Source organism: Artemia sp. Qi Xiang Cuo, chromosome 6, assembly GCF_049724085.1.
Source record: "Artemia sp. Qi Xiang Cuo chromosome 6, ASM4972408v1, whole genome shotgun sequence".
Classification (NCBI taxonomy): Eukaryota; Metazoa; Arthropoda; class Branchiopoda; order Anostraca; family Artemiidae; genus Artemia; species Artemia sp. Qi Xiang Cuo.
The window spans coordinates 63,583,803-63,611,620 of record NC_142799.1 but is presented as its reverse complement, the minus strand read 5'-3'; the positions used below and the strand labels follow the sequence as shown (position 1 = coordinate 63,611,620).

The 27,818-nt window shown below is 36.5% G+C and overlaps 1 protein-coding gene and 1 pseudogene across 1 annotated transcript; both read left to right on the top strand.

Moving 5' to 3' along the window:
- Positions 1-1,336: 1,336 nt before the first annotated feature.
- On the top strand, positions 1,337-27,605 carry cpa (F-actin-capping protein subunit alpha). The gene is made up of 6 exons (XM_089090916.1): positions 1,337-1,419; positions 7,794-7,857; positions 18,493-18,716; positions 20,124-20,302; positions 25,592-25,751; positions 26,834-27,605. Exons 1-6 carry the CDS (start codon positions 1,378-1,380, stop codon positions 27,035-27,037), a joined length of 873 nt encoding a protein of 290 aa, XP_088947042.1. The 5' UTR covers positions 1,337-1,377; the 3' UTR covers positions 27,038-27,605.
- Positions 3,291-4,643, top strand: LOC148951499 (zinc finger MYM-type protein 1-like; annotated as a pseudogene).
- Positions 27,606-27,818: the final 213 nt, after the last annotated feature.

Sequence of the window (27,818 nt, the reverse complement as noted above, 5' to 3'; positions counted from 1 at the left end):
AGTCGCTGTGGCTCATACTAAGAACAATAGATCTGCCCCAAAAGTGCTGATCCCCCTTTGAGAGACTGTATGAACAAACTTCAAGCTGTGTGCAATTCAACGGGAAACGTAGTCAGCCATTCTGTATTTGCACATAAGTTTGGCAGGGATGTGCCGTGGCTCCTGAACTATTTAATTGCGTCATTGACTAAGTGGTGAGGAGGACCACTACCCAATTGACTTTTGTCTGAACTTCAGTGATAGACTTTTTAGTGATGCTGACTTCACCGACGACTTGGCACTCATGTCGAACACCTTTAAAGACCTCGTTGTCTTCCTGACAGTTATGAGAAAAAAGATAGCAACGTTGGTCTCAATATCAGCTGGAGCAAAACTAAATCATCTTCATTGATCCACAATCATCTCATTGACCCTTCCTACTGTCAAAGTGAACCGACATCCAGTTGCAGTCGTGAATGATTTCACATACCTTGGCTCCATTAATCAGTCGAGAGCGAAATCAAAGCACGAATTGCCAAGGCAGCTTTTATCCTAAGGAGACTCAATAACCTTTGGTGCCACCTTTCTGGTGAGCCGTCTTGCAAAGCCGTGGATACTTAATGCATCCATAGACTTAGTCCTACTTTATGGCACAGAAGCTTAGCCAGAAACCACCATTACTTTGAGGAAGTTGGATGCAATTCGAAGCAAAAGAATCAGAAAGATAAAGGGACTTTGCTGGTATGATTTTAATGAGCAACTCCAACTTCCTGCCCCGTGCGATGCAGATTCCTTTTTCCTTGCAGGTTGCACAGTGTACACTGAAATTGTACAGCCACCTCCTCCGAGTGTCAGAAGAAACCACCTGTCACATCGTTTATGATTTCATCATACTGATAAGAAAACCAATGTTCTAAGCTTCCATCTTGTTTAATCTAAAAAAAAGAATTAGATCATCACTTTGATTAGTCAGTGATAAATACTTAAACAGGGAAAACCAAACATGGTTCAAATCAATAAATAATGGAGGGGTTGGATTTGTAGCCGCGTGTGATTTTTATTTTATCCACAAGCATAACTACAATGTACCCAAGGCATAATGCATAGACCTTAGCTTTTTTGTCAATATGTATGAATAAGATGTGGCTGGGCATGACTAAAATAATGACACATCAGTGTTTAAAACTTACTTAAAAAGATGAAAATGTCCTTATCGAGAATGCCCTTTAATACCTAGCTTCACCCAAGTTTTAAATTTGCGCATAGTCTACCATCTCTTTCGAACGACCAGTGCCGAAAAAAGCTATCGTCCGAAATTAACTGCAGAAAGTCCTTTTGAAAACATGTCTCATGTAGACGCACCTTAATCCTCCCTTTAAAACATTCTGCCTATTTGCCATGGCTAGTATAAGTGAGGATGTGATTTCTGATTCAGAAAAGGTACTTATTTCTGGCTTCTCTTTTACTTTATTACTTGCACTCTTCCTTTTCTCAAGTCGTGCCTATATAAACTGTTTAGGTTAGGTGAAGTCACTGCAAATTAACTTAAAATACAGGTGTTTGCAATAGGATAGGCTGTGGTAAATTTCTACCAAATCATATTATTGACTTAATGTCTATCTAGGCTGCTTCTATCTGTTCCTGGTGCTGACTTATGCTTGCTTCTCAAACATGCCCCTCAAATCAAGAGAGCATGGTCAATTAGGCTAGGCTAGTTAGTAGGCTATCTTGTGAGTAGCCTATAACAAAGAATTTCAAGTTATAAAAAAGGAAAATTTAAATTAAATTCAGTAATTTGTGGTTTCCTTGGTTCACCTTTTGAAGCTTTTTCTAAATACCATAGCCTATTGATATTAGGACTTTTCAAAGGAAACTAAAAAAAATGGTAAAATTCTACTTTAGCTACTTTTGGCTATCTTGGAATAGGTTTAGGTTAGGAAAATAAAACTTTCAGGGATGGGTCCACAGGCGAAGTATGGTAAAATTCTACATTAGCTACTTTTGGCTATCTTATTAAGGGGTTGTGTTAGGAAAATGAAACTTTCAGGGATGGGTCTACAGGCTAAAGTATGTCCCAGGAAGGTATTTTGAAGTACCTACCTCCACTTCTTCTCCCTCTAGTGGGTCCTGGGTGAACTTCTACCAAGTCATATTATTTACTTATGTATAAAGTGAATATACTATTCAATGCCTTTTTTTATGCTGATTACAAATATAATAATCATTTCTATCAGAAATGAATTTCAGCCCCACCTATATATGCCAATTCAGGGTTAGGTTAGGTTGTAGAAATACATACCCTGAATTTGCATATATAGGGGGGGGGCTGAAATTCATTTCCAATAGAAATGATTACTATATTTGCAATCAGCATAAAAAATGCACCGATTGGTATATTCACCTTATGTGTAAGTCAATAATATGATTTGGTAGAAATTTACTGGGTCCTGACCTTTGATGACCTTTAAACATATTGTGTTATAAAAACAAAATCTTACAAAATAGACATTCTGCTTAAATGAAGTACAACAAAATTGTTTTCAGCTTCACAACTTTGCCCAATCCCAATTTATAAGGTTTTAAAGATATGCAAATATGTTTCCTAAATTAAAAAAAAAAAGAAAACATTGATGTGGCTTAAAATTTGACTCAAATAACTAGAGTTACATTTTCAGAACTAAAGCCAAAGGAAAAGAAACTGATATCATGAAAATTGAGGTAAAATGTTGTTTTATCAAAATTCAAACAGGTATAGACCTGTCATATAGGCAAATTTCAGGACCCTCTGAAGGGGAAGGAGTAGAGGCAGGTACTTCAAAATACCTTCCCAGGACATACTTTAGCCTGTTTCATTGCTTGAATTATTGCTTCTGCTGAAACAGATTGGATAGATACAATGGCACCATTTGGGGGGTGGGGAATGGCCCCCCTGATTTCAACTCTGAAATCAGGGGCCCAATTTTCAACTCTGAAGCTCTTGGTGTATTCTTTCTTTTCCAATTTTTTTTGCTTTTGATTTATTACTGAAAAACCAAAAACCAGATCATTAGAAAACAGCAAAAAGTCACCCATTTGAAGAATATCTCCTTTGGCATGGTTTTGTGGATTTGGCCTGTCACATTATACTGTCTCCAATAATTTATGTACTTGGTCAGCCTGTAAAGTCTTGTGCAACATCTGGGAAAAGGGGGTATCCAGACTAGGGTCTTGGAGTGTTGTTTCTCATTTTGTATGTAGTACACTGTATACTGTAGTGCCTTCTTTTTAGAGACATAGGGGAGACATATCTGTGCCAACCACAAACAAAGGCAATGGCTTCCATGAACCCATATGATAACCCCTGTCAACCAGTTCTGACTGACTACCCTGTCACTACCATCAGGAATTACACAAGAAAATTCAACAGCTCCTATTTCTTGGCACATCCATGGCTTGAATAATTAAAAGAACAGGATTTTGTATTCTGCTTCTATTGCTGACAATTCAGTGGATCATCACTAAGATCAGGCAAAACATATGGCACAAGAGCATTCATCAATATAGGATTGAGAAAGTGGAAAGACATTTCAGAGCTGGTAAAGCAGCATGAAAGCAGTGACCTGCACAAAGTATGTACCATTTCCTGGACCAAATTTAAAGCTATTCAGATGGAGACAGCCAAAACACAAGGTCTTGTGTTTTGTGGTCATGATGAAGGAGAGTCCAGTGCTAATCAAGGGAATTTCTTTGAGATGGTAGGTCTTATAACAGAAATCCACCCAGACCTGATGGACAAGTCTTGCAATGCCTATGGTCATTACTTGTCACATGATTACCAAAACAAATACATTGAGCTCATAGGAAATAAAATTAATAGCTCTATTGCAAAAGAAGTCAGAAAAGCAAAATATTTTGCCATTCTTGCTGACAAAACAAAAGACCTCTCGAATAAGGAACAACTTGCAATCATAGTGTGATGTGTTCAGGATATGAAAATCAAAAAAAGAGCCAAAGGTTGCTACCACATGCGCAAGGTTGATGCTGAGAGTTTGGCTGACTTTATTTACAACAAAATAAAGGGTTTTGGCCTTGACTGGTCAAAATGCGTTGGACAGTGCTACAATGGGGAAAGTGTATTGAGTGGATGTTTTTCAGAAGTACAGGCTCTCCGGGAAAAAGCAGTGCAAGTGGTGTTCACTCACTGTCATTCCCATATATTTAAGCTTGTGATTGGCAATTGTATGCAGAAAAAACAAGGAATTTTGTCAGTATTTTCAGTTTTGCAAACAGTTTATGGTTTTGTCTCTAACAGCAACACTCAATACCAGTTGTTTGCCAATGCCCAGAAAACTGCCAACATGTCCATGCTAATGCTTGAAAGGACAGTTGTGACACGTTGGTCTTACTGGTATAGATCAGTGGCTAAAATTTTGGTAAGATATGACTGCATACTTGTAGTTCAGTCTGTTGTTCAAGAATCTTCTGACAGGGAGGAAGCAGCAGAAGCTACAGGTCCTGAGAATAAACTAGAGTTATTTCCATTCATATTCAGTTTGCATGTCATTCATGAAGTTCTTGCAATGATCAACCCTCTTTCTGAACAACTGCAGGTCCCAGATCTGATTATTTCAGACACCTGCACTTTAATCACCACAACAACAAAAATAACTGAAGACAATGCATGATGTTGAGTATTTCTTAAGTCCTATATGGTAAGTCTAAGGAGATGGATATTAATGTTGGAGCTGATCTGTTGGAAATGAGCGCTCTTGCTTCAACTTTACCAGCAAAATCAAAACGAGTTCAGAAGATATCCAGGAGACTCACGGACTATTGGATGACATCAACACTTGGAAAGCACAGCACTGAATCTGAGGGCACAAGAACAGAGGAGAAAATGCAAAGAGAGTTCTATGAGGTTTTGGACAGAGTGGCAAATAAGTTTGAAGAGCGTTTTTCACACAATGGTTTAACCCCAAATCCAAAGACTTCATGAACACTTCTCGAGATTGCAACATACTTTGATAAGGCTGGCATCAATGTTATAGAGCTGAAGAGTCAAGCTTGATAGCTTGTGCATATATGTTGCAGATTCCACAGAAACTGGCAAACACTTTAAATCGCTTCAAAGCCTAGGAGGATTGAAAGAAGTTTATTCTGAGGCTCTTGAGGTTGTGAGGGTAGTCCTCATATTCCTGCTTGCAACATGCTCAAATGAACGATTTTTGTCTGTGTTGACATTTGTGAAGGATTACCTTCAGACAACAATGGACAATAAGCAACTTTCACATTTGCTCCTTATGTTCACTGAAAAGGCTGCAGTGAAGGCGCTTGATTTTGAAAAGCTTGTTTGCAACTTTGCAAAAATGAAGCCAAGGAGATATCCATTGCTTAAGTAACTGCATGTAACTTTCAGTTTTAATTTGTGTGGTAAATGTTCCATCTTGTAATGATTTTTTGGTCCCTAACAAGGTTGCAAAAGCAATATCTAAATAAATTACATTGCTTACATTATTCAATTTTGTTACATTACATTGCCCAAAATTGATCTTTGCCCCCCCCCCCCTCCTGAGGTTTTATGAAATGGTGCCACTGGATAGATATATCATTTAAAATGCTGAAATGATAATGTCTACCAGTGGTTTGAATTGGGAGGAGTGGGGTATTTCCCTTCTAGATTTTTCCCACCACCCCATTCTCCCTAGATTCCAAAAAATACCTTTTTTGTATTTTTCAATCCAAAATACTCTTTTTTTGGTAGTCCCGTTGAAAAAAAAAACAAGACCCACCCCTAAAATCTAAAAATACATTTGCCCCCCCCCCATACATTTTTGTGAATAAGTAGCCTACCACTGATTTTGTCATAGGAAGTGTGTTGATTTTACCCAACCAGTTGTCTAATTTAAGCTCCTGTATAGGCTAAATATAAATGAGATGTTTATAGCCAACTAGTTAGCTAAGTTTACAGTGTATATAGGACAGCTTTTGACAGGTGACTAGCTAGCTAATTCGAATATGTGTATATATGGAACATCTTTGTTTCATGAACTTGTTTGTTGAAAGAAAATTGGAATTACAGTCAAACATGTTTGCCACCTATTTTTAAAAATTTCACTATCTAATGATTGGCTAATGGAATGTTATTTGTGCATAGAAGATGTATTTAAAGATTGGCAATCTGGTGAGTATCCCATTAATCTACAATCCAAATTAGGAGATGAGAAGGGATTTCCAAAACATAACCTACAGTTTAAATGTATGTTATGGGTAAAAAAAAAAAAAAAAAAACTATGAAAATGAGTCCTGCTGTGAATAAGGACTCAAATTCAATTTGGAATCCCAGCTAATATCCTGGGAACAGTCCAGGTAAAGTAGACTAAGCCCACTCAACTTGAAATCTTTGAAGTTTATGAGTAGAGAAGAAGTAGAGGTAGGAACTTGGAAATGTCTCCCTGGGGTATAATTTGAGCTGTAGGTCTATTTTTGAAATTTTATTTGCAAAACAACTACCATAAATTATTATTTGTTATATTAAAAAAAATAGCATACCCTGGTCCAGATGCAAAAAATCCAATTAAGACACTAATTATTACGTCCCTTTCTTATTGACATGCTGATGATAAGAATTTAGAGACCCCTCCTCCTTAACCTGTCCCCATAGCTGTTGAATGGGCCCTGACTCCCAAAAGGCCCAATTATGAAATTTGCTGTTCTTTGCCTCTGAATTGGACAGAGATCCAGCAGTACCTTCTGAAAGATAACTTGCTGACAAGAAATTAGGGTTACCCTCCTTCCTCCTGCTTAGAGGTGAAATCACTGTTAACTTTAGAAATCAAATTCCCTTCCCCCTCCCCCCCTCTTTATGCTAAAGTTTACTTTTTGTTACAATTCTTTAACAAAGACTGCTCAGACCCAAGGCTAATTGAATTTTGATGAAGAGTATCTGTAAAGAACTTTTAAGACTTTAGCATGAAGAGTGAGGCTTGAGAAAGAGGCATTCCCCCTCATATGTGGAATAATTTCTGTTCTTTTATGTTTTAATGCTGGTCCTTGCTTCTTCTTCTTCTTTTTTTTTTTTTTTTTTTTTTTTTTTTTTTTTTTATTTTTTTTGATTGAACAAAAAAGCAACTTGTGTCAGTTGCTTTTGTGTTTTCATAGAGGCATATTGCTAGTTGTATATTTCCTTCTGCTTTTTTATATCATGAAGTAGCAACTGTATGTATATTGGTTTGATTTTGTTATTTCTATTCTTTTTTAATTTAGATGTTATCCATTTTCTTTTCTAAATTGTTATGTTTTAGATTATTTCTGTATTAACACTGAAGACGCCTAGTTTTGTACAGGCAAAATATTCATTGTGACTCTCTTCTTTTTGTCTTACTAGGAGCAGATCCATTGTTTATTTTCAAGATTTCTCTCTCTGTCTTATTTTGGTATGCCAATTTGGCCTTAGATCTTTCATTTATATTAAACATACTGTTTTTTAAATACAAATTTGGTATTTTAGTTGAAACTTTCAGGTGTTGGCAAGGGAAAGAGGGGGGGGGTGTCTTTCCATAAGAAATTGGTATTTTAATTGAAATCTTCAATTGCTGGAGTCTTGGCAAGGGAAAGAGGGGGAGGGAGTCTGTATTTTTTTTTTTCAGAATTTTATATTTTAATTCAAAGCTTCAGTTGTTGGAGTGTTGGCAAGGGAAAGAGGGGCAAGGGGGTCTGTCTTTTTTCATAAGAATTTGGTATATTAATGAAAGCTTCAGTTGTTAGATTGATGGTATGCTTGTAATTCCGCTGGCTCCAAATTACAAAGTGTTTGATAAAAATATTTATATTTCCAGATTAAAATTGTGTCAGATTTTTTACAACATGCACCACCTGGAGAATTTAATGAAGTATTTTCAGGTAATATCTTCTTCTTTTTAGGGGAGGGGGAAGGGCTTTATATAGGCTGATGGTGTTTCTGATAACCAAACGTGTTGAAATTTGAAAATAGAACACTGAAGATACACCAATTAAAAAAAAAAAAAAAAATTACACTCATTTGGGTTTTAGTTCATCCTAGGGTGATTTTCTGTCGCTAGTTGAATACTGCTGTCAGATCTAAACTTTTATTACCTTTTGTCTTTGCTTATAAAATAAACGAATTAGTTTGGTATTACATGTGAGCTGCATTTCTCCTAGTGGTGTTCATGAAAATTAGGATTGTGAGCATAAATATATTTTACAAATCTAGGGAGAGGGGCAGGTTTTTTTTAATTAAAATTCCAGAAAGTGGTATTTTCAATGAAAATAAAAAAAAAACATTTTCATTTTTGGAGGGGGGGCAAAGACCCATACCTCCAGACCTAACCCCCAAGTCCGAATTGACGCCACTATTTTTACTTTAGTGGCAATATCAAGTTAAATTAAGTAATCTTGATTAAAGTAATTGTATAAGCTGTAACACCACATTATAACAAGCCAACCAGTTACTACTGCTTGTCTGATGATTGTGGGTTATATTTGACGGTGACCAGTGTCAAATTAAAAAAAAATTGTTGATGGTTTTTTTTCAAACAGTTTGTGGTAACAAACTGTAAGTAAGGAGTGACCTGGCTCAATAGTAACCTTAACTCTAAAAATCTGAATTTTGATACCAATACATACCTCAAAAGAATCAGATTTTTATGCTGATTTTAAATATGTAAGTTTCATGAAGTCTAGTCTTACCCATCAAAAGTTACACGCCTGAGAAAATTTGCCTTATTTTTGAAAAAAAGGGGGAAACACCCTCTAAAAGTCAAAGAACCTTAGTGAAAATCACACCATCAGGTTCAGCGTATCAGAGAACCCTACTGTATGGGTTTCAAGCTCCTATCTTCAAAAATTTGGAATTCTGTATTTTTTGCAAGAAGAAAGATCACAGATGCGTGTTTATTTTTTTTTATGTTTATTTTTTTTTTCAGAGGTGATCGTATCGACCCAGTGGTCCTAGAAAATCGCGGGAGGGATCATTGGAATTGAAATTAAAAGTTATAGTGCCCTCTTTTAGTGACCAAAAAAATGAGGGCAACTAGACCCCCTCCCATGCTCATTTTTTCCCAAAGTCACCAATGAAAATTTTGAGATAGCCATTTTGTTCAGTATGGTCGAAAAATATAATAACTATGTCTTTGAGGATGATTAACACCCCACAGTACCTGGGGGAAGGGCTGCAAGTTACGAACTTTGCCCAATGTTTATATATAGTATTGGTTATTGGGAAGTATACAGCCGTTTTCAGGGGGATTTTTTCTGCTACTTGGGGGGGGGGGGGTCAGGGGTTACGTGGGAGGATCTTTCCACGGAGAAAGTTTTCATGGGGGAAGGGACATTGTTATGAAGGGGACGCCGGATTTCCCAGCATTATTTAAAAAAAAAATCCGAAATTAAATAAAAAAAAACAAGTTTTCAACTGAAAACTTTTTAACATCAAAACTTAAAACGAACAGAAAATATTACGTGTATGATTGGGTTCGTTCCCTAGTTCTCGCTCTTTACGCTACAGTTTTTTTTTAGTACTTTCATAGGAGCCATTTATTCTAATTAAGGGCCTTTGTGATTAAGGGGTCATTCTTAAATAATTCGCAAAAAATTTGAACTTTAGCGTAAAGGGCGAGGTATTGACTTGGGGGCGAACGCCCTAATGTACGTTATAAAAATAGACGAATATAGAAGCTCGTTACGTAAGTTAATTCGTAAGTTACGTATATTTATTACTAATAAAAACGTTCGTCAATAAAATTAAACAATTTTCGAGAAAGCCACTTAGCCAAAAAAAGGTAAACTTAATATGCAAATTTCATTTTAATTATTCATGTACGGAGAGCCAAAATCAAGACCTGCATTAATTCAAAAACGTTCAGAAATTAAATGAAAAAAACAAGTTTTTTTTAACTGAAAGTAAGGGGCAACATTAAAACTTAAAACCAACATAAATTATTCCGTATATGAAAGGGGCTGTCCCCTCCTCAACGCTTCGCTCTTTACGCTAAAGTTTGACTCTTTCTCACAAACTCTAATTTTTAAAACAATAAAAAAGACCTTTAGCGTAAAGAGCGAGGAGGTGAGGAGGGGACAGGCCCTTTCATATGCAGAATAATTTCTGTTCGTTTTAAGTTTTAATGTCGCTCCTTACTTTCAGTAAAAAAAAATTGTTTTTTTCATTTAATTTTGACAAGGTGGTTGCAAAATATGAAAAAAAAATTGCTGTGTTGTTTGAAATGGTGTGGTATGTTACGTTTTCTCAGTATTTCATTTTGTTTCTTTAAAATTTTACCTTAAAACTATGAGTTTGGTGTTGTATGGTGAATATACACTGCACACATGACACCTTTATTTTAGATAATTAGCCTCAATACTACACCTGCACACACTGTAGAGGCGAGAGGGGACTTCTACTGCGCTGTTTTATATTGAATATAGAACGACAGGGTGTTGTAAAATATGTGAAAAACTTGACTGTCTTGTTCAAAACGAATGTGGTTTGAATTTTTCTCAGTACTGTGTTTTTCCGTCTTCGTTTCTTCACACCATAATTGATTTGAAGAATCCCTCTTTCCAGAATGTTGTTAGTAAAGTGCAAATTATGTTCCAACCTTGGGGTGGCATAGGGGTTTTGATCCCTACTCACGTTAAGTTCTGCTTGTTTTGTGTTTGACTTGGTTATTTATTGTAATTTCTGTTTGTTCTGGGTTTCATTTATTTATTGATGCTAATTTGTGGTAGTTTCACGCTTGGTAGATTGTTTTATTATATTTTCGCTTATTTATTGGTTAATGGGATTCTTTACTTCTCTTTGAAAGACCTATTTTGTGGAATAAGTTTTTTTTAATTAATTTCTGTTTTTTTTATATTTATATAGTCTTTTCAGGGAAAAATAAAATAATTCTTTAAATCTTTTTTTTTCAGACTAGTTTGGCCTGCTATTTGTATGCTGGAGAAAAATTTTCAGGATACCATTCGCAAAAAAAAATCTGTTTACTTTTTTTGATAGCTTGGATACACTTACGCTATTTTGATTTTGTTAAATTTTAAGAGCAGAAGTAGCCCCGAGAGTTTGAACATGATACCCTCAGTCGTTCTTGGGATAGTGCTGAGATGCCTTATTGGGAATTAGCATTAAAACTGTGCACTATGATTTAATCTTAAGGCAACATTTAGTTTTCAAACATAATAGGCAAATGGGAGGGATGGCGTGGTAGGGGGATTAGTTTCCCTTCAATCAATTTCGACTATTAGCCCTTTTTTAGCCCTTTCTATTTTCAATCGAATGAGCCCTTTTCGAAGTTCCTAAGACAACTCTTTCAGTACGAAGTGCCCTGCTCTAACCAAAAAAAAAAGAAAAAATAATACATTGTACCCACATCGATGTTTACTATAAAAAAAGTCAAGCCTTCCAATAACTTTCGACTATTAAAAAGGGCACTATGCCTTTCAATTTCCAATCGAATGAGCCCTTTTTGAGTTTCTACGACAACCCTTTCTATAAACACCTTATATATCCCAAGGGCATAAATTACAACCCTTGCCCTGCGGGCTGTGAGGGGGTGGTCATCCTCAAAGACCTAAATTCCAGAACTTCCAACTACGCTAAACAAAATGGCTATCTCAAAATCTTGATTGAATGTGTTCGGGGAAATGGTGGGCGTGGGAGGCGAGTTAATTGCTCTCCAATCACTTTCAACTATTAAAAAAGGCACTAGCCCTTTTAATTTCTAATTGAATGAGCCCTTTTGAAGTTTCTACGACAACGCTTTCAATAAAAGCCTTATATACCCCCAGGACATAACTTACAGCCCTTGACCAGAGGGGTAGCCAGGGGAGGGTTGTCATCCTCAAAGATCTAATTTCCAGAGCTTTCAACTACGTTGAAGAAACTTTTGGGGAAATGGTGGGCGTGAGAGGAGGCTTAAAAAGGGCACTAGCCGTTTTAATTTCCAGTCGAATGATTCCTTTTTGAAGTTTCTACGATAACGCTTTCTATAATAAAAAAAACCTTATATACCCCAAGGGCATAACTTACAACCCTTTTCCTGAGGGCTGTGGGGGGATTGTCATCCTCAAAAACATAATTTCCAGACTTTTTAACTGCGTCGAACAAAATGGCTATCTCAAAATTTTGATTCGATGTGTTTGGGGAAATGGTGGGTGTTAGTTATTCTCCAATCACTTTTGACTTTCAAAAAGGGCACAAGCCCTTCTAATTTCCAATCGAATGAGCCCTTTTTGAAGTTTTCTACAACATCATTGTCTATAAAAACCTTCTATGCCCCCAGGACATAACTTACAACCCTTGCCCCGAGGGCTCTGGGGGGGTTATCATCCTCAAAGACCCAATTTCTAAAACTTTTAACTACGTTGAACAAAATGGCTATCTAAAAATTTTGATTGGATGTGTTTGGGGAAAAGGTGGGCATGAGACGGGGGGTTAGTTGCCCTAAAATCACTTTTGACTATTTAAAAGGGCACTAGCCATTTCAATTTCCAATCAAATGAGCCTTTTTTGAAGTTTCTACGACAATGCTTTCTATAAAAAATCTTGTATGCCCCCAGGGCATAACTTACAACCCTTGCCCTGAGGGCTGTGGGGGAGGGGGAGTTGTTATCCTCAAAGATATAATTTCCAGAACATTCAACTACGTTGTACAAAATGGCTATCTTAAAATTTAGATTGGATATGTTTGGGGAAAAGGTGGGCGTGAGAGGGGGGTTAGTTGTCCTCCAATCACTTTCGACTATTTCCAATCGAATGAGCCCTTTTTGAAGTTTCTACGACAACACTCTATAAAAGCCTTATATGCCCCCAGGGCATAACTTAAAACCCTTGCCCTGAGGGCTTTGCGGGAGTGTCCTCCTCAAAAATATAATTTCTACCTGGAAATCAATTACGCTGAACAAAATGGCTATCTCAAAATTTTGATTGGATGTGTTTGGGGAAATGGTGGGTGTGGAAGGTGTGTTAGTTGCCGTCCAATCACTTTCAACTATTAAAAAGGGCACAAGCCACTCTAATTTCCAATCGAATGAGCCCTTTTCGAAGTTTTTACGACAACTCCTTCCTTACGAAGTGCCCTGGTCCAAGACCAAGAACCAAAAAAAATAACATATTGTGCCAACATCGTTCTTTACTTAGGCAGCGCTATTGCGCTGCCAGTGATGTCATTGGCTGAGTTTCGAGTGGACCAAAATCCAAGTGCGTGCGTAAAAGATGAATGAAGGCAATGTTCAAAACATGAAGTTCAGGAAAGTGCTCATAGCCTAGAATCATAATGCAGAACATCTTACCTGTCAGTGAAAACTTCCTGATTGCAACTTAAATTGTTGGAAGTATGTTAGTAGTTGTATGAGAATGATTAAGCCTCTTGAAATGTGAAACACTCTGGTGCAACCTCTGCTCATTTTTTATCTTCCTTGGGTAATGGGCAGTGATACTTATAAAACCAGATTCTTTTGCAGCTCAGCAGTGACAAGTCAACCTAGCTTTAGTGGCAGACCGTAAAGTAGCCTTCTGTTTAAATTTTTTTCTGGCAGCAACATTTATTTGATGATAGATGGCTTCCCAGGATGGTGCTTTCAAGTCCCCTGTTGTTTTTTTAAATAAGCTGTGTCATATCTGGCTTATCAAGAACAGAAAGTTGCAATTTGTCCTTAAACAGGGCTTTGCAGCAGAGTTTCGGTAGAGCAGCTTGTTTTGATCGATCGGAAATAAAGAATGGTCGCTTGTCTCCTGGACAGTATCTGTGCAACTTTGCTGCTCAATTTACTGAATAATGTACAGTAAGAAACAAGTTGTTTTATTGGAACTCAAGTACCCATTTAATGTCCTCCTATTTACACACGTACCTACTCTCACCTAACACCTAAGCCCTAATTCTGCCTAGCTGAAACAACATATTAGCACTATTGGGTAGATTAGACACACCGAGTTCCATCATTTTACTTACATTCCAAGTTTAAAATTGTATGAGACGAAACCACGATTTTTCACATTTTGAAATTATGATTTAAAACACTGTTTTGTAAGTTCGAAAGTCACGAATATTTCATTCTCGTATCACTAAAATAAAATCAGAAACAGAAGAAAAACAGGTAGAAAAAAAACAGAAACAGGACGAAATAGCTATTATAAAAACAGAATAGAACAGGTAAATAAAAAACGTCATCTATTTCTGTTTTTTTGAATTAACAGAACAGAAACAGGTACTTTAAAAACAGAACAGAAACAGTGCCCATGCTTACTCAGGAACCATAAAATTCAGAAATTTTTATTATCAAAACTACACAAGCTAACCCCTCGGGGTTTGTATCGTTGTGTAAAAATCAACAAGCTCTATTTCTGGTATTTTTTTTCGATTTACGATCGTCCACCCTTGGGTGATATAATCACAGTAAAAGTAAGTACATTTTGGCTCCTTGCATTTTACTGATAGGTGGGCATGTGTTTTTGTAACTGACAACGTAATGACTTGTTCTAGAGTTTTTGTTTTCCTGGCCTGGCAGAGAAGAAGGTCTGAAACTTCTAAAGAAGTGTCATTTGCATCGACAGAGTGAAAAACAAGGGAAGGGAGGGGCCCTAAAAATCATGGTTCCTAGAGGAACCATCCCCCAGAAATGGGAACTTTGCAGTCTACTGAGCGTATATAGTGTAATATGCTAAGATATCCCTTCAAAAAGATGGCAATCCCTTCATATATACACTTCAGAAAGATGGCGAGCAGTTAGGCGTTTCTTTGGCCGACATTAAGCGTTTCCTGGGAGTCCTTTCGTTTACATAAATAGTGAAAATGCCCTGCTATTGCAGCTACTGGTCAAACAAAACTTGATACTCCGTGATAGCCGATGCTATATCACGAGACAGATTTGAACCGATAAAGAGGTATTTGCATTTCAGTGACAATATATCACAGAAGCCTCCCAGAGAACCTGATTACGACAAGATTTATATGGTTCATCCCTTGATAGAGAATGGTTCGAGCCAACTTCATGAAGATGCACCGGAAGAACACCCGGTCATTGATGAGCAAATAGTTCTGACAAAGCAACGAATATCAATGAAGCAGTACAATCCGAATGAACCACATAAATGGGGACACAAGTTCATCTATAGAGCAGGAATAAGTGGATTTGTGTATGATTTAGAAATGTATACTGATAAGGGATCGGTTGATGCAAGCGATTTGGGGGTTGGTGCTGATTTTGTCCTCTAACTTGCGAGGGTTATCCCAAACCACAAGAACTACAAGCTCTTTTATGACAACTGGTTTTCGTCACTAGACTTGGTCCAGACCCTAAATGACAAGTGTATATTTACACTGGCTACAGTTAGGATAAACAGGTTAAAAGGCTGTACTTTAGAACTAGACTGTGAAATGAAACCCCAAAGAAGAGACTCGTATTGACTGGTGGGTGGAAACGCAGTTGAATGTTGTAGCGGTAGAGTGGTATGATATTAAGCCGGTTCACTTGATATCAACATATGCAGGTGTGGATCCTGAAGATACCTATGAAAGGTGGGATGGCAAGCAAAAAGAGAATATAGAAGTGAAGAGACCACACTGTGTGAAGGAATACAATTGCTTTACGGGCGGCGTTGATCTTGCCGATGGGCTGACAGAGCTGTACAGAATTGACTTCAAGTCTCGAAACAAGTGGTACATGCAAATTCCCATTGTAAATGGGTGGATCCTGTATCGCAAGTGTCTTCCTACTGGAATAAAACCCATGAGCTTACTGCAGTTCAAAATGGACGTTGCACGCACCTTGCTGTCTGGCGCATCCTCAGCAACCACCTATGAGAGGTAGACCAGTACACTCCACTCTCCAAGGTGCAGTGCATGAAGAGAGAAGTGGCTTTATGTTTCACGCCAAACAGGAACTGTTTCCTGTCTTATCACACTAGCTAGGCAATGTGTGACTATATGCTGTTACTGCCAGATGTTGCCTGTGGGAACCATTCTGTATTTTCTTCACTTTCATCTATATTTTTCTTTCTTGACATTTTGTCGCGGAATTACCTTAAATAAAGCACAGAAACAGCCGCGGAATTTTTTCCTCTCTTCTTCCAATATTCTGGCATCAAAGGGTTAAAAAGGCCACTAGAACTTTTAATTTTGTTTACGATTGTTTTAATTGGTAATAAATATACGTAACTTACGAATTAACTTACGTAGCGAACTTCTATATTCGTATATTTTTATTACGTATATTAGGGGGTTTGTTCCCTAGTCAATGCCTCGCCTTTACGCTAAAGTTCGAATTTTGTTCCGATTATTTAAGAATGACCCCTCAATGACAAAGGCCGTTAATTAGAATAGATAACTCTTATGAAAGTACTAAAAAAACGTCAGCGTAAAGAGCGAGGTATTGACTAGGGGGCGAGCCCAATCATTTACATAAAAATTTCTGTTCGTTTTAAGTTTGATGTTATTCCTTACTTTCAGTTGAAAAACTTGTTTTTTGATTGAATTCTGATCGTTTTTTTTTAATACTGGGAAATCCTGCGCCCCATTCAAAGCATTGTCCCTTCCCCCATGAAAACTTCCTCCATGGAAAGATCCTCCCACCTAACTCCGACCCACCCCCACACCCCACTACCAGAAACAAATTCCCCCTGAAAACTACTGTATATTTCCAAATAACCAAAACCATATGTAAACATTAGGCAAAGTTCATAACTTGCAGACCATCCCCCGGGGACTGTGGAGAATTAAGTCATCCTCATGGACATAGTTATCATATTTGTCGACCATGCTGAACAAAATGGCGACCTCAAAGTTTTGATCGGGTGACTGTGAAAAAATGAGCGTGGGAGGGGGCCTAGTTGCCCTTCATTTTTTGGTCACTTAAAAGGGACACTAGAACTTTTACTTTCCGTTCGAATGAGCCCTCCCGCGATATTCAAGGACCACTGGGTCGATACGATCACCCCTGGGAAAAAAACAACAAATAAACACACATCCGTGATGTTTCTTCTGGCAAAACATACAAAATTCCACATTTTTGCAGATAGGAGCTTGGAACCTCTACAGTAGGTTTCTCTGATACGTTGAATCTGATGGTGTGATTTGCATTAAGGTTCTGTGACGTTTACTGGGTGTTTCCCCCTTTTTTCGAAAATAAGGCAAATTTTTTCAGGCGCGTAACTTTGATGGCTAAGACTTGATAAAACTTACATATTTGAAATAAAAATAAAAATCTGATTTTTGAATGTATCTATTAATATCATAATTGCGTTTTTTAGAGTTTCGGTTCGCCTACTATTGAGCCAGGTCGCTCCTTACTTACAGTTCATTACCACGAACTATTTGATGAACTATTTTTCGTTAGTCATTATTAGCTGTTTGCATATGCTTGTATTGATGTATCTTCTGCGTAAAATTGACTGTTGGTAAGATAAAACATTATTTGTGTGCATCAATCCAGCAAAGGTTAATTAAAAGTGGCCCTTTTTCTTTAGAATAAATTCATATTTGGGTTAATGTTGCACTTGTAGAGAAAAGGCTGATATTAAACTGTTTTATGCATGCAGATGGATAAAGAATTCAATAGGGGGGGGGGGTGTAAGTTATCATTTTCAAGGCTTTAGTTTGGTAAATCTACCCTGTTTTGTCTTATGACTGAGAGTTCAAATTGAAACTGTCAAGGACAGTTTTTTTTTTGGGGGGGGGCTACTTCAGATTGTGCTATGGTAGGGTAACAAATTTTCTTCAATCCTCACAAAAGAGTAAACACTTCGTTTTCCTTATAGATTTTTTGCCGCTCCTCGGAAAGGGTTTGTTGCTAGTTGATACTTGGTAAAGGCTGAATTATACCATTTTAGCCTAGTCTTATGGTTAATTTAATGTTTGATGTATATTGTTCAAGAATAAATTATCTGGTATATGATTAAGAAAGTATTTTCTTAGTGTAGTAAGTGTTTTGAAGTGGAATTACGCCTTTGGAAGCCTGTCTTATTGAACTAGTAAGTTATGCCAACTTTACTTTTGAAGTTTGGTTTAAAGCACAACATCAATGTTCTGATACTGTCTATCTTCGCTATTCCTCGCTGTATCTTATTCTACCTTAGAAATTTTTGTGTGTCCATTTGGCTGAATTTAATCTCCATTTTGAAGATCATTTATGAAATCCCGACTATTCATTTAAGCAGTGAGATACCCATTGGTGCATCAGCTGTTGATGAGGAAAGCATTTTTTGTATTTGCGAATTTGGAATTTCATTTTAACTGACTGTTGGTAAAGCTGAAAACAAATAGAATCATGTCACTGAAAAGTGGCTGAAAACATCGGTTTGTCCTTTGAAATAAAAAGTAGTTGTAAATAAAAGCCAAGTAAATGATTAATTAAAGTAACCAAAACAGCAATAGGTTTCCTTGCTTCTCCAACCAGTGGCGTCAATTGGTGACCTTTAGCCCCCCCTCCTCACCTAAATTTTCGTGAATTGACCTCACTATCTCCAACCTAAAACTAATAAACTCCCACTGTTATTAACATCCCTAATGATCTGCTTAAACTTTTTAGATGTAAGAGTCCTGCTTGATAATGATAGTTTATTGAAAGATGGTGTTAGCGCTGCTGTTGAGCAGTATAACAAGGATCAGTTTACATCGGTTCGGGTTCCAAATTCAGAATATCAAGCACTAGTCACTGAGCATAACAGTCTTGGACCAGGGCGATTCTTTGATCCCAGAACCAAGCAATCTTTCAAATATGACCACTATAGACGGGAACCATCAGAATTCCAGGTAAACTTCAGTTTTTATTTTGTGCGTTGCAGCGAAGAAGAGATAGAGCCTGTAAAAGCTGATAAAAAAAAGAAGAAAAGAAATGCAAGTAAATGCATAATGTTAAAGAAAAAATTAACCAAGACCTGCAGTTCATCACTTCAAATTCAAAGGAAAGAAAAATAAAATGTTCCAGTCTACGAAACATAATGCACTAAAAATGCTTTAGATTAAGATAAGCGAGGAGGGGGAGATGTGATTCCATCATTTGTTGTTGTAGGTACGTCTAAGTGCAAGTTATGCAGTAATAAGTTGCTTCTTAAACAAAAAATGCAAAACCTTTTTACAATCTCTCTCTTTCTCTCTCTCTCTCTCTCTCTCTCTCTCTCTCTCTCTCTCTCTCTCTCTTTCTCTCTGTTGCTTTAGTTACTTTTAAGGTCTTTTGTGAGACTCTGTCTTTATTCTTTATTCCAGTTATAAGGCAAAAACAAATACGTCTCGAAGGCGCATTTTCTGCATTTTTCCTCGACGTTTAGCGTCCATGTTTTGCAGGCGTACGTGGTAACAAAGATTATTAGCGAATCGAAGAGTATTTTTAATTTTTTGATAGATTCTTGTTTTGAAGAAGAGATACAACCTCTTGAAGCTTGCTCTCGAAGGTATTCTGTTTACAGGAAGCATTTATAAAATGTACATTGTAGTTGAATCAGGATTGCTTAATGGAATTGTAATTAGACTTAAAATGCAATTCCATTGAAATCAAAAATAAAGCGTTATTTTTGTTATTTTAAGAATCATTAAAACTTAATCATTCTAAGAATCATAATCATTAAGGTTGTGTTTTTTCTATTAAAGTTAAATCATTAGTTCAGTATTCGGTTATAATTTGGGAATCAATTTTCGGGATTCACTACCAAAAAACATGGTGATTGACTGAATATTTAGGGTTTGTTTTTAAGGATGCAAAATCTCTCAAGGGAAAATCAGTAAATTTAGTTTCAATCAAGGATTTAATATTTTCCATTCAATAGTTTATGATTTATTATAACGCACTAAAAAGATTTATTGTAACGTACTGAGCACGCCTTTAGGCTTATTGGTTTTTGTTTTATTTTGTTTCCCTTTCAAAATAAAGATTTATTTCTGTAAAAAAAAAAGAAGGGAAATTAAATTGTTAATCAGAAGAATATAATAAAAATATTTTGCAGAAAGGGGTATATTTTCGATTTATACACCAAAATTAATTGCTTTTCTTCTTTTTGGTATTTAATAATTATAAAAGTAAATCAGATACGCATAGAAATCAGCAAGTTAATGAGGTTCTGCTTAAGTACCAGTTGTATTTTTCATGGTAGTGATGGTACATATTTTCTTTTTAATTATTTTCTACATCTCAAAATTAGTGTATTTAACAAATTTTTTTTCTAGCCGCATGAGATCGGCAACAGTGGTGAGCCATGGCGTGCTGCTCTAGAAAAGGAGTTCACTGAATATACTTTCAATCATTATAAACACGGTACTTCAAGCGTGTTTGCTCATGTTCGTGATGACACAGTTACCATGGTCGCTTGTATTGAAGACCATCAATTTCAACCAAAGAACTATTGGTAAGTTTATGAAAAAAAAAAGGATGAATATCTATTTGGGTAACCAGCAACCATGTTAGGATTGCATGTTTTAGGGTTTGAATATTAATTCACTAACTCAATTAGCCATACCATAATTAATATATCAATATGCCATCATTCCAGAAGATGAATATACCATTCCTTGACCTCTTTCCAAATGTGCTCCTCGCTACAGTTGCAAATTTACCGTAGAGTCCTACCCCTTCGATATAGCTCGATAACCCACACGATATAGCTCGATATAACCCAAGGTTAAGTCGTTTGATTATAGGGGTTTGGCATTGTTCCTTGTGCATATTTTTCTTGTGATTAATTAGACTGTCCTTCCAGGACAATCCCCGAAACTGGTAGGATCTTGATGAAAAATGTATCGTCAATTTTAAATTTAATTGAGAAACATTTTTATGTCCCTATGAAAAAAAAATATCAAAATTTCGTATTTGTTTCCGATAAGAATGGTTGTGAATGCTTAAAAAATGTGCGTATATCTATTTTGACAAGGATCAACGATGTTGACGTTCGATTTGATAGTGCGGAAAAAAATATAGATTGATGGTGTTATTGATATATTTTCTGAAAATTTAACGTTTATTAAATATGTGAGTAAATGACCGCTTCAAGTGATGTGGATATCATCGGGGGAACTGGGCATGCTTTTGCTAAGTCTTAAATGCTGTAAGAGAAGCTTTTTTGGGACAACTCTTGTGAAGCCAGATCTCCCTAAAGCAAACCATTTTTATACAACGAACTTTTTTTGTGTGTAAGAATGAGGTTTTCGGTAGTTTTGACCTTCTTGTTTCCTATAAGAAAATTGGTTTTATACTTTTAGCTATTCATAAATAGGAAGTTTTGTATTATTAAGCAAATTTTGTTCGGCCTGAAGGACAATTTTTGTAACTGAACAAACACTTTTTAACGTTAGGTTTCCTTGGCTCAGGTACTTAAGGATGCAAATTTCTTGACTTTTGTAAAAAAAAAAAATCGCCCATTTTCGGGCAAGCCATTATTATTATTCTTCTAATTGTGCATTTGGCTTCTCTTGGCACAAGCACTGGACGACTTTAGTTTGAAGTGGACAGAAAGAACATATTGCGGCCCTTCTTTGCGTCCCGTTTTGATGGGTTTGGCTCCTCAGCCTAAATTTTTCGGAACAAAAACGTGTCGAATATTTGCTCACACAAAGAAATTTGCTTATTACGTGACGTGAAATGTGGCTGTTGAAGTGAAATTTGACTCGCATTCTGCAAAATTGTCCACTCCTTTGGGTTCCAAAATGACCTTCTTTTTTTTCGGTTCACAAATAAGGAAAATGTAATCCTGACTTGAATAAATCATCTAGTTTTTGTAAGAAGCCAAACATTTCTTGTTTTATAGCCTATATGTCAAAATAATAAGGAATAAATAAAAAAAATCACGACCTTTTAATTAAGTATGTACTTGAATAAAAATTCAATTTTTGACTTTAAAATTGAAAGGTTGCTTTTCTTTTCCTAATCTAATTAATTAAAATTTTGAATCAATTATTAAATGCTAAGTAAATAACATCACACATTGATACATGCAAAATCTTAAGTTAGTTATTAACACACAAACGAAAATGGTATGGTCTCGTATATTTACTAAGCCAGTTAACGAGTGAAAATGTTCAACTCTCTTAGCATTTGACTCTCAGCGCGTGTAAAAGTAAAATACAAAAGATCTCACAGAAATTTGTCGAAGATTGTGTGAAGGTTAAATATTTTCAAAAAATTTAATGTATTTAGAAAATTATAAGATTTTATGGATACATTTTTTATGTTCTAGGAGAGGCGAGGGAGGGGTTAATATGTGAAATTATTTTTTGATATTCTTCATGGAGAATTATGAATTCTTGGTCGCCTTTAAAGCTACAAAAGTTAAGATTGGTTAGCTTATATTTACTGAATGAATGCTCTTTATTACGCTTAGTGATCAATAATAAAAGGAAAACACGCAATCGACTTTAGGAAATCGTTGACGAATCCAATTTAACAGAGAAACAATTTTTTCCTAGTCGGTGTTAGCTGCATGATTGCAAAATCTATAAAAAAAAATAGTCTTCACTTCCAATGAACATAGCTTGGGTCTTAGCAGCTATGTATGTATAACTTTAATACCCATCATAAATATAAAAATACGTCTAATGGAGTAGAAGAAAAAAACCTTGCAGCAAACACAAATACAGAAACAAAATATAAAATATTCCAAAGAATGGGCAAACGAACCTAAAGAAAACAAAACAGTCAACAGAGAGCATCTTTGAAGATGCTTAAACTAGTAAATTGGAATCCACTTGGAAAACCTACCTGGATCGGATAAGAATCTCCTCTGGAAGCTTGGGATGATTCTTAGCTGCAAAAACCTTCTACCGCCCAGCTGGCTCATCCCACTTTTCAAGTCTTGCATCATGACCCATCGCCGAGTGTGGATACCCGCTATATGCTGGTGCTCCGAAAACGTTGTTAGCAGCTCTTCGAAAGAACGAGAATAAGGTAATAGGGCAGGTTCCGTTGTTCCCCATGACTCTTTCCAGTGTGTTAGTCAAAGGTTTTATGTAGTGTTGATGGCTGTTTTATTACAAGTACATAAATCCACGTCCTTCTCTAGAGCTTTCCCATATTGCAGACCCATCCTCCCCACTTTCCGGCCGACAAGAAAGATATGAAGGCGTATAGGTGGGTCAAGCTATCTTAAGGTTGATGCGTTGAGAACAGAACACTTTAAGAGCAGCTTAATTTGACGTTGCACTTCGATTTGGAACGATCTTCCTGGGGTCATTATCCCTTAAAGTTTCTCTGTCGACCCCTTCAAAAGGACAAACAACAAAAATAGGAAGAACAATAGGGAATTCTTTTTGTAAGAAAGTGAAGATAACTTGAATGAATATTTCGGCCATGTATCCAAGGGCCGTCCTCAGCAAGACAAAAAGATATAAAAAACTTCGCTGAAGTAAGGATGATGGGACTACTTTCAAAAATTTTGCTTTTTGGTTTGATTGGTCGCATGTTGTCGTGAGTCTTTCTTCTTTTATTCATTTTTGTCTTGGTGAGGATGACTCTTGGATATAGGGCCGAAATATTGATTCAAATTATCTTCACTGTTTTACAAAAAGATTTCTCTATTGTTCTTTGTGTTTTTGTTGTTTGTGATCGAAAGGCAGTGTGGTCTTCGTTGCTATTTTCCCTTCAAAAGGAGTTTCAACAGCTAAAACCTCGTGAAGGAGCGATGTAAAAGACTAGCGGCAAATTAGATGTGGATGATATAAGATTTTGGAATCTAAAGATTTGCAAAAATGCAGTTTCTTTTTCCACAATGAACAGCCTTTGAAGGAGCACAGCAAAGCCAATGGGAGAACATAGAATCAAACAGGGAAGTAAAACTTTCCTGTACTTAGATTGTGCTGAAGATTTCAGCATCCTAGATGAAAGTGTGCGCAAAGTGAATGAAGTTTTGGGAGTCCAGAGTGCTAAAATAGGTTGGAAAATTAATATTAAGAAGACTAAGTTGGTTAGGCTATGAATAAGTGAAGATAAAACGTTGTCGTTGGGTAACGAAAAGATTGATCAAGTAAATAGCTTCACTTACCTAGGTAGTATAATTAGTAGTAAAGACGGTGGGTGCAGTGAAGATGTTAAAAGTAGAATAGCCAATACCCAGGGTGTTTTTCCACAGTGGAAAAAAAAAACTTTGGAAGAACAGGAAGATAAGTCTGCGAACCAAGATTAGAATATTAGAAGCTACGGTGATGACAGTGGTCAACTATGGTTCTGAACCATGGGCGCTCCGAAAAACGGAGGAAGATTTGCTAGAGGTTTTCCGAAAAAATCGCCTACGGATTGTTTTAGGTACCCGACTGACTGACCATATTTCAAACAGTAGGCTCTACGAAAGGTGTGGTTCAATCCCGGTCTCTAGGGCTGTAATGAAAGAAAGCTTGAGATGGCTAGGGCATGTTTTGTGGAGAAGGAAGACAGATAGCCAAAGGCTGTCCTTTTTGGCCAACCGTCTAGGGTTAAACGAAAAGTAGGTGGTCCTCGGTTGGGGCGTGAGGGCGTAAGGAAATATTTAAGGGAAATGGGGTCTTCCTGGGAGAGTGTAAAGAGGGAGGCTTTGAATAGACTGGGGTGGAGAAGGACCGTGCGTAAATTGTTTTGGCCTTTGGCGGCTCGGTGCTGTGGTGAGTTGTTAGTAGTAGTAGTAATAGGGCTAAACCTTTTGGATTCGAGAATTTAAAGTTCAGCTTACTAAGTCTATAATGATTTACGACCCTCGAAGGGTACTCCCAACCTACTTCAGTTTTGCACCCTTTTGACTCTTTATACACGATCTCGTATCCACTTTATAACATGTGTCATAGTTTTCTGCTGAAACGCAGTGGTACTTTATTTATCCATCATCTTCTATTAACCTTGCCCTATAAAGGCTTTTAGTGTTAATAAACATCATATCATATCCAGTAGTTGCATAAAAATCATTTCTGCACCTTTGGTTGAATAACAATTTTAAACAAGTTTTCTTTTCAAAAACGTTTTCTATCCAAAATGAAGTTATAAAGAACATGTTGCAGTCAATATTTATCGTTCATGGATCTTAGAGGATGAGGTTACACTGATCTGCCAAACGCAAGAACATCTTTCATTACTTAGAAGAGTCACAACTAGCAACTTTTTTTCCAAAAATCTACCAGTGTAAACACGCTGTTTCCGGAAACTGGAATAGACTTTTCAGATTAAAATAGCTGTGATCTATCTGAAAATATTTGAACGTCTGTAGTGAATTTTCAACTCACCATAAAGTATTCTCTGTCTTTAATGTAACTGGCTTTTCTAAACTTATTTTATGTTTCATGGGTCAACACTGCCCGATCGTCAGATCAGTTGTCCAGACAATATTTAGTGGTAAATTGAATGCAGTTTAGCGTTCAGATTTCTGGAACTTTGGAATTACTTGGCAATCCACTTGGGGTCAAAATTGTGCATTTTCAATATCTGAAGATCCTGAAATTGTAAATGGTGCAAAATCCTTGAATTTCATAAACCTACACACTCAGTTGTGCTTATTCTAAATAAAAGGGTTCGTTTTTGTTTTTTTGTTGTTTTTTTTTTCGTTTTTTGTTTCTTTGTAAATACACAGTTTAACTGCCAAATGGAGAATAATTGTTGGTTTGGTAAATTTACCTTTTAACCAGGTCCTACATACTTCTGCCGTCTTCTCCTCCTTGAATATAAAGGTTATTATTTTTCTTCGCAGGAATGGGCGATGGCGCTCTCAGTGGCATTGCACATTTACACCAGGTATAGGTGGCTCTACCGAGCTCTGTGGTGTCATGAAGGTTCAAGTTCACTACTATGAAGATGGAAATGTGCAATTAGTCTGTGCGAAGGAGGCCAAAGGAAACCTTGTCGTTACCGTAAGTAAGATCAGAGCTGGTATTCTATGGGAATTTAGTTTTTTTTTTTTTTTTACCTCCGTCGTCGAAGAAAGAAAATTATTATTTAGGATTATTTGTCGTTACCGTATTTAGGAAACCTTGTCGTTACCGTAAGTAAGATCATAGCTGGTATTCTATTTGAATTTAGTTTTTTTTTTTTTTTATTACTTCCGTCGTCGAAGAAAGAAAATTATTATTTAGGATTAGAGAATGATCAAACCCGAAAGCATTATAGAATCCCAAAAGATTCTTATAACGGAATTATAGGGACAGTGGTCTCGATTTTCGTTTTGGTATAGGGAATCTATAAAAGTAGAAGCTGGCAATCTGTAATATATCTATAGACTGGCAATCTATAAGATATACAAAAGATTATAAAATATCTATAGCAATCTATAAAAGTAGAAGTAGTAGGTACTAGTGTCAAAAAGGAAAATCACGTTTGTCATCAGGCGTTCGTGAATTTCGGTATTTTTTTTTAGCCCGCCTAACCTGCTGCACGATTGTCTCTTAGGGTAAATTTAAATGTAAGTGGGGGGGGGAGAAAGAAAACAAAATGTTGTCGTCAGTAAGCCTGCTAGCTTTATGTCAACTAGCCTACCAAATCTACCAAGATTTGCTCAAGCTAAAATAGGCCTCTGTGCAGACTACATTTTAACCTAAAACAAGTGTTGAAAATAAAAAAAGATGATTGATTACCACTTTAGCTAGGCTCTGACAGTTAAATTATTAGTAAGAAACAAAGGGAGATCAAATTCGAGTTAATTATAGACTCAGTGGAAATAAAGGAAGGCACCAACCTCTTCTTGTCCTATTATGGACGTTTCCTCAATTTTCGATGGGATCTACCGATATAACTGCATCTGTATGATATTTAATAAATCTCTTTTCTGTGAGTTCTCTGAGTTAAAGAATTTAGATCAGGATGTCAAGCAACAAAGCCTACGTGTTTTGGAAATTCCTCTCTCTCTCTTTTTCTTTCTTTCTTTCTTTCTTTCTCTCTTCCACTTACCCTCTGTCTGTACAGATATGGTTACACAATGCTTTTTGATTTGTTTCAGAGTGAGATACAAACTGCCAAAGAATTCGTCCAGGCTGTTCAAGACGCTGAAAAAGAATATCAACTTGCAATCTGTGAAAATTACCAGACAATGTCCGATACAACCTTTAAAGCGTTGAGGCGCCAATTGCCTGTCACTAGGACCAAAATTGACTGGGGAAAAATCGTTTCTTATAGCATTGGCAAGGAATTGAAGAGTCAATAAGCAAGAAATTTATGTGAACTGTTATTGCCTGTGGTTTCATTTCAAGGAAATGTGTTGTTGCTTTTTATTTTGTATGTCCTTAATTTTATCTGAGGTGCACATTCAAGTTTTAGTTAGAGAGGACCGGTAGTCCTCTATGGTGATTACAATGTTTATAAATAATAGATTCGCGGTTTATATTGGAAGAAGAAGATTAATTTACTTCTAAATAGGGATATCGAAATCCGGAGTACAGTAATGCTATGTTGAAAACTGTAATGATCATGTCATATGATGCATTCAATGGCCGTTTTGTGTCAAAGCTGCCTGCCCATTCAACAGGGGGTTGGGTTCAACTGATACTAATGGCAAGTTTTTGTATAGCTCATTTTCACAAATCAGGACCTCTTCTTGCTCGCTTGAAAAATACCTCTGATTAGACTAGAGAGGGGACTATAAAGTGGACTTGATAAAAAGTATTTTTGATTTGTTGTTAACAAAATGTCTCGTTCTTCTTCTTTTTTAAATATTTGTGCTTTTTTTACTTGAAAAAGAATGCTTTAAGATAAATAAATGCAATCAATAACTAGTCCTAGCTCAGATTCGGATTTTTTTTTCCGTTGACAAGTTGTTGTGTGACGAATTTGTTGTGTGACAATGTTTTGGGACGAATAAACCTCCCAGCCGCTTATTTTAGATCCCAAAGAGCACCGACTCGGATACCGAGGACCAAATTTTAGTGAGAAACTTAAATATTCTAAGTTAGAACATAAGGAGGTAAAAATGACTATTTGGTAACATA

Bases quoted from the DNA above. Each gene is read 5' to 3' on its own strand.
- cpa (XM_089090916.1), top strand. From the start codon at position 1,378: ATGGCTAGTATAAGTGAGGATGTGATTTCTGATTCAGAAAAG. The intron at 18,717-20,123 runs GTAAACTTCAGT...TTTTTTTTCTAG, and splicing joins GGGAACCATCAGAATTCCAG to CCGCATGAGATCGGCAACAG. The intron at 20,303-25,591 runs GTAAGTTTATGA...TTTTCTTCGCAG, and splicing joins TTTCAACCAAAGAACTATTG to GAATGGGCGATGGCGCTCTC.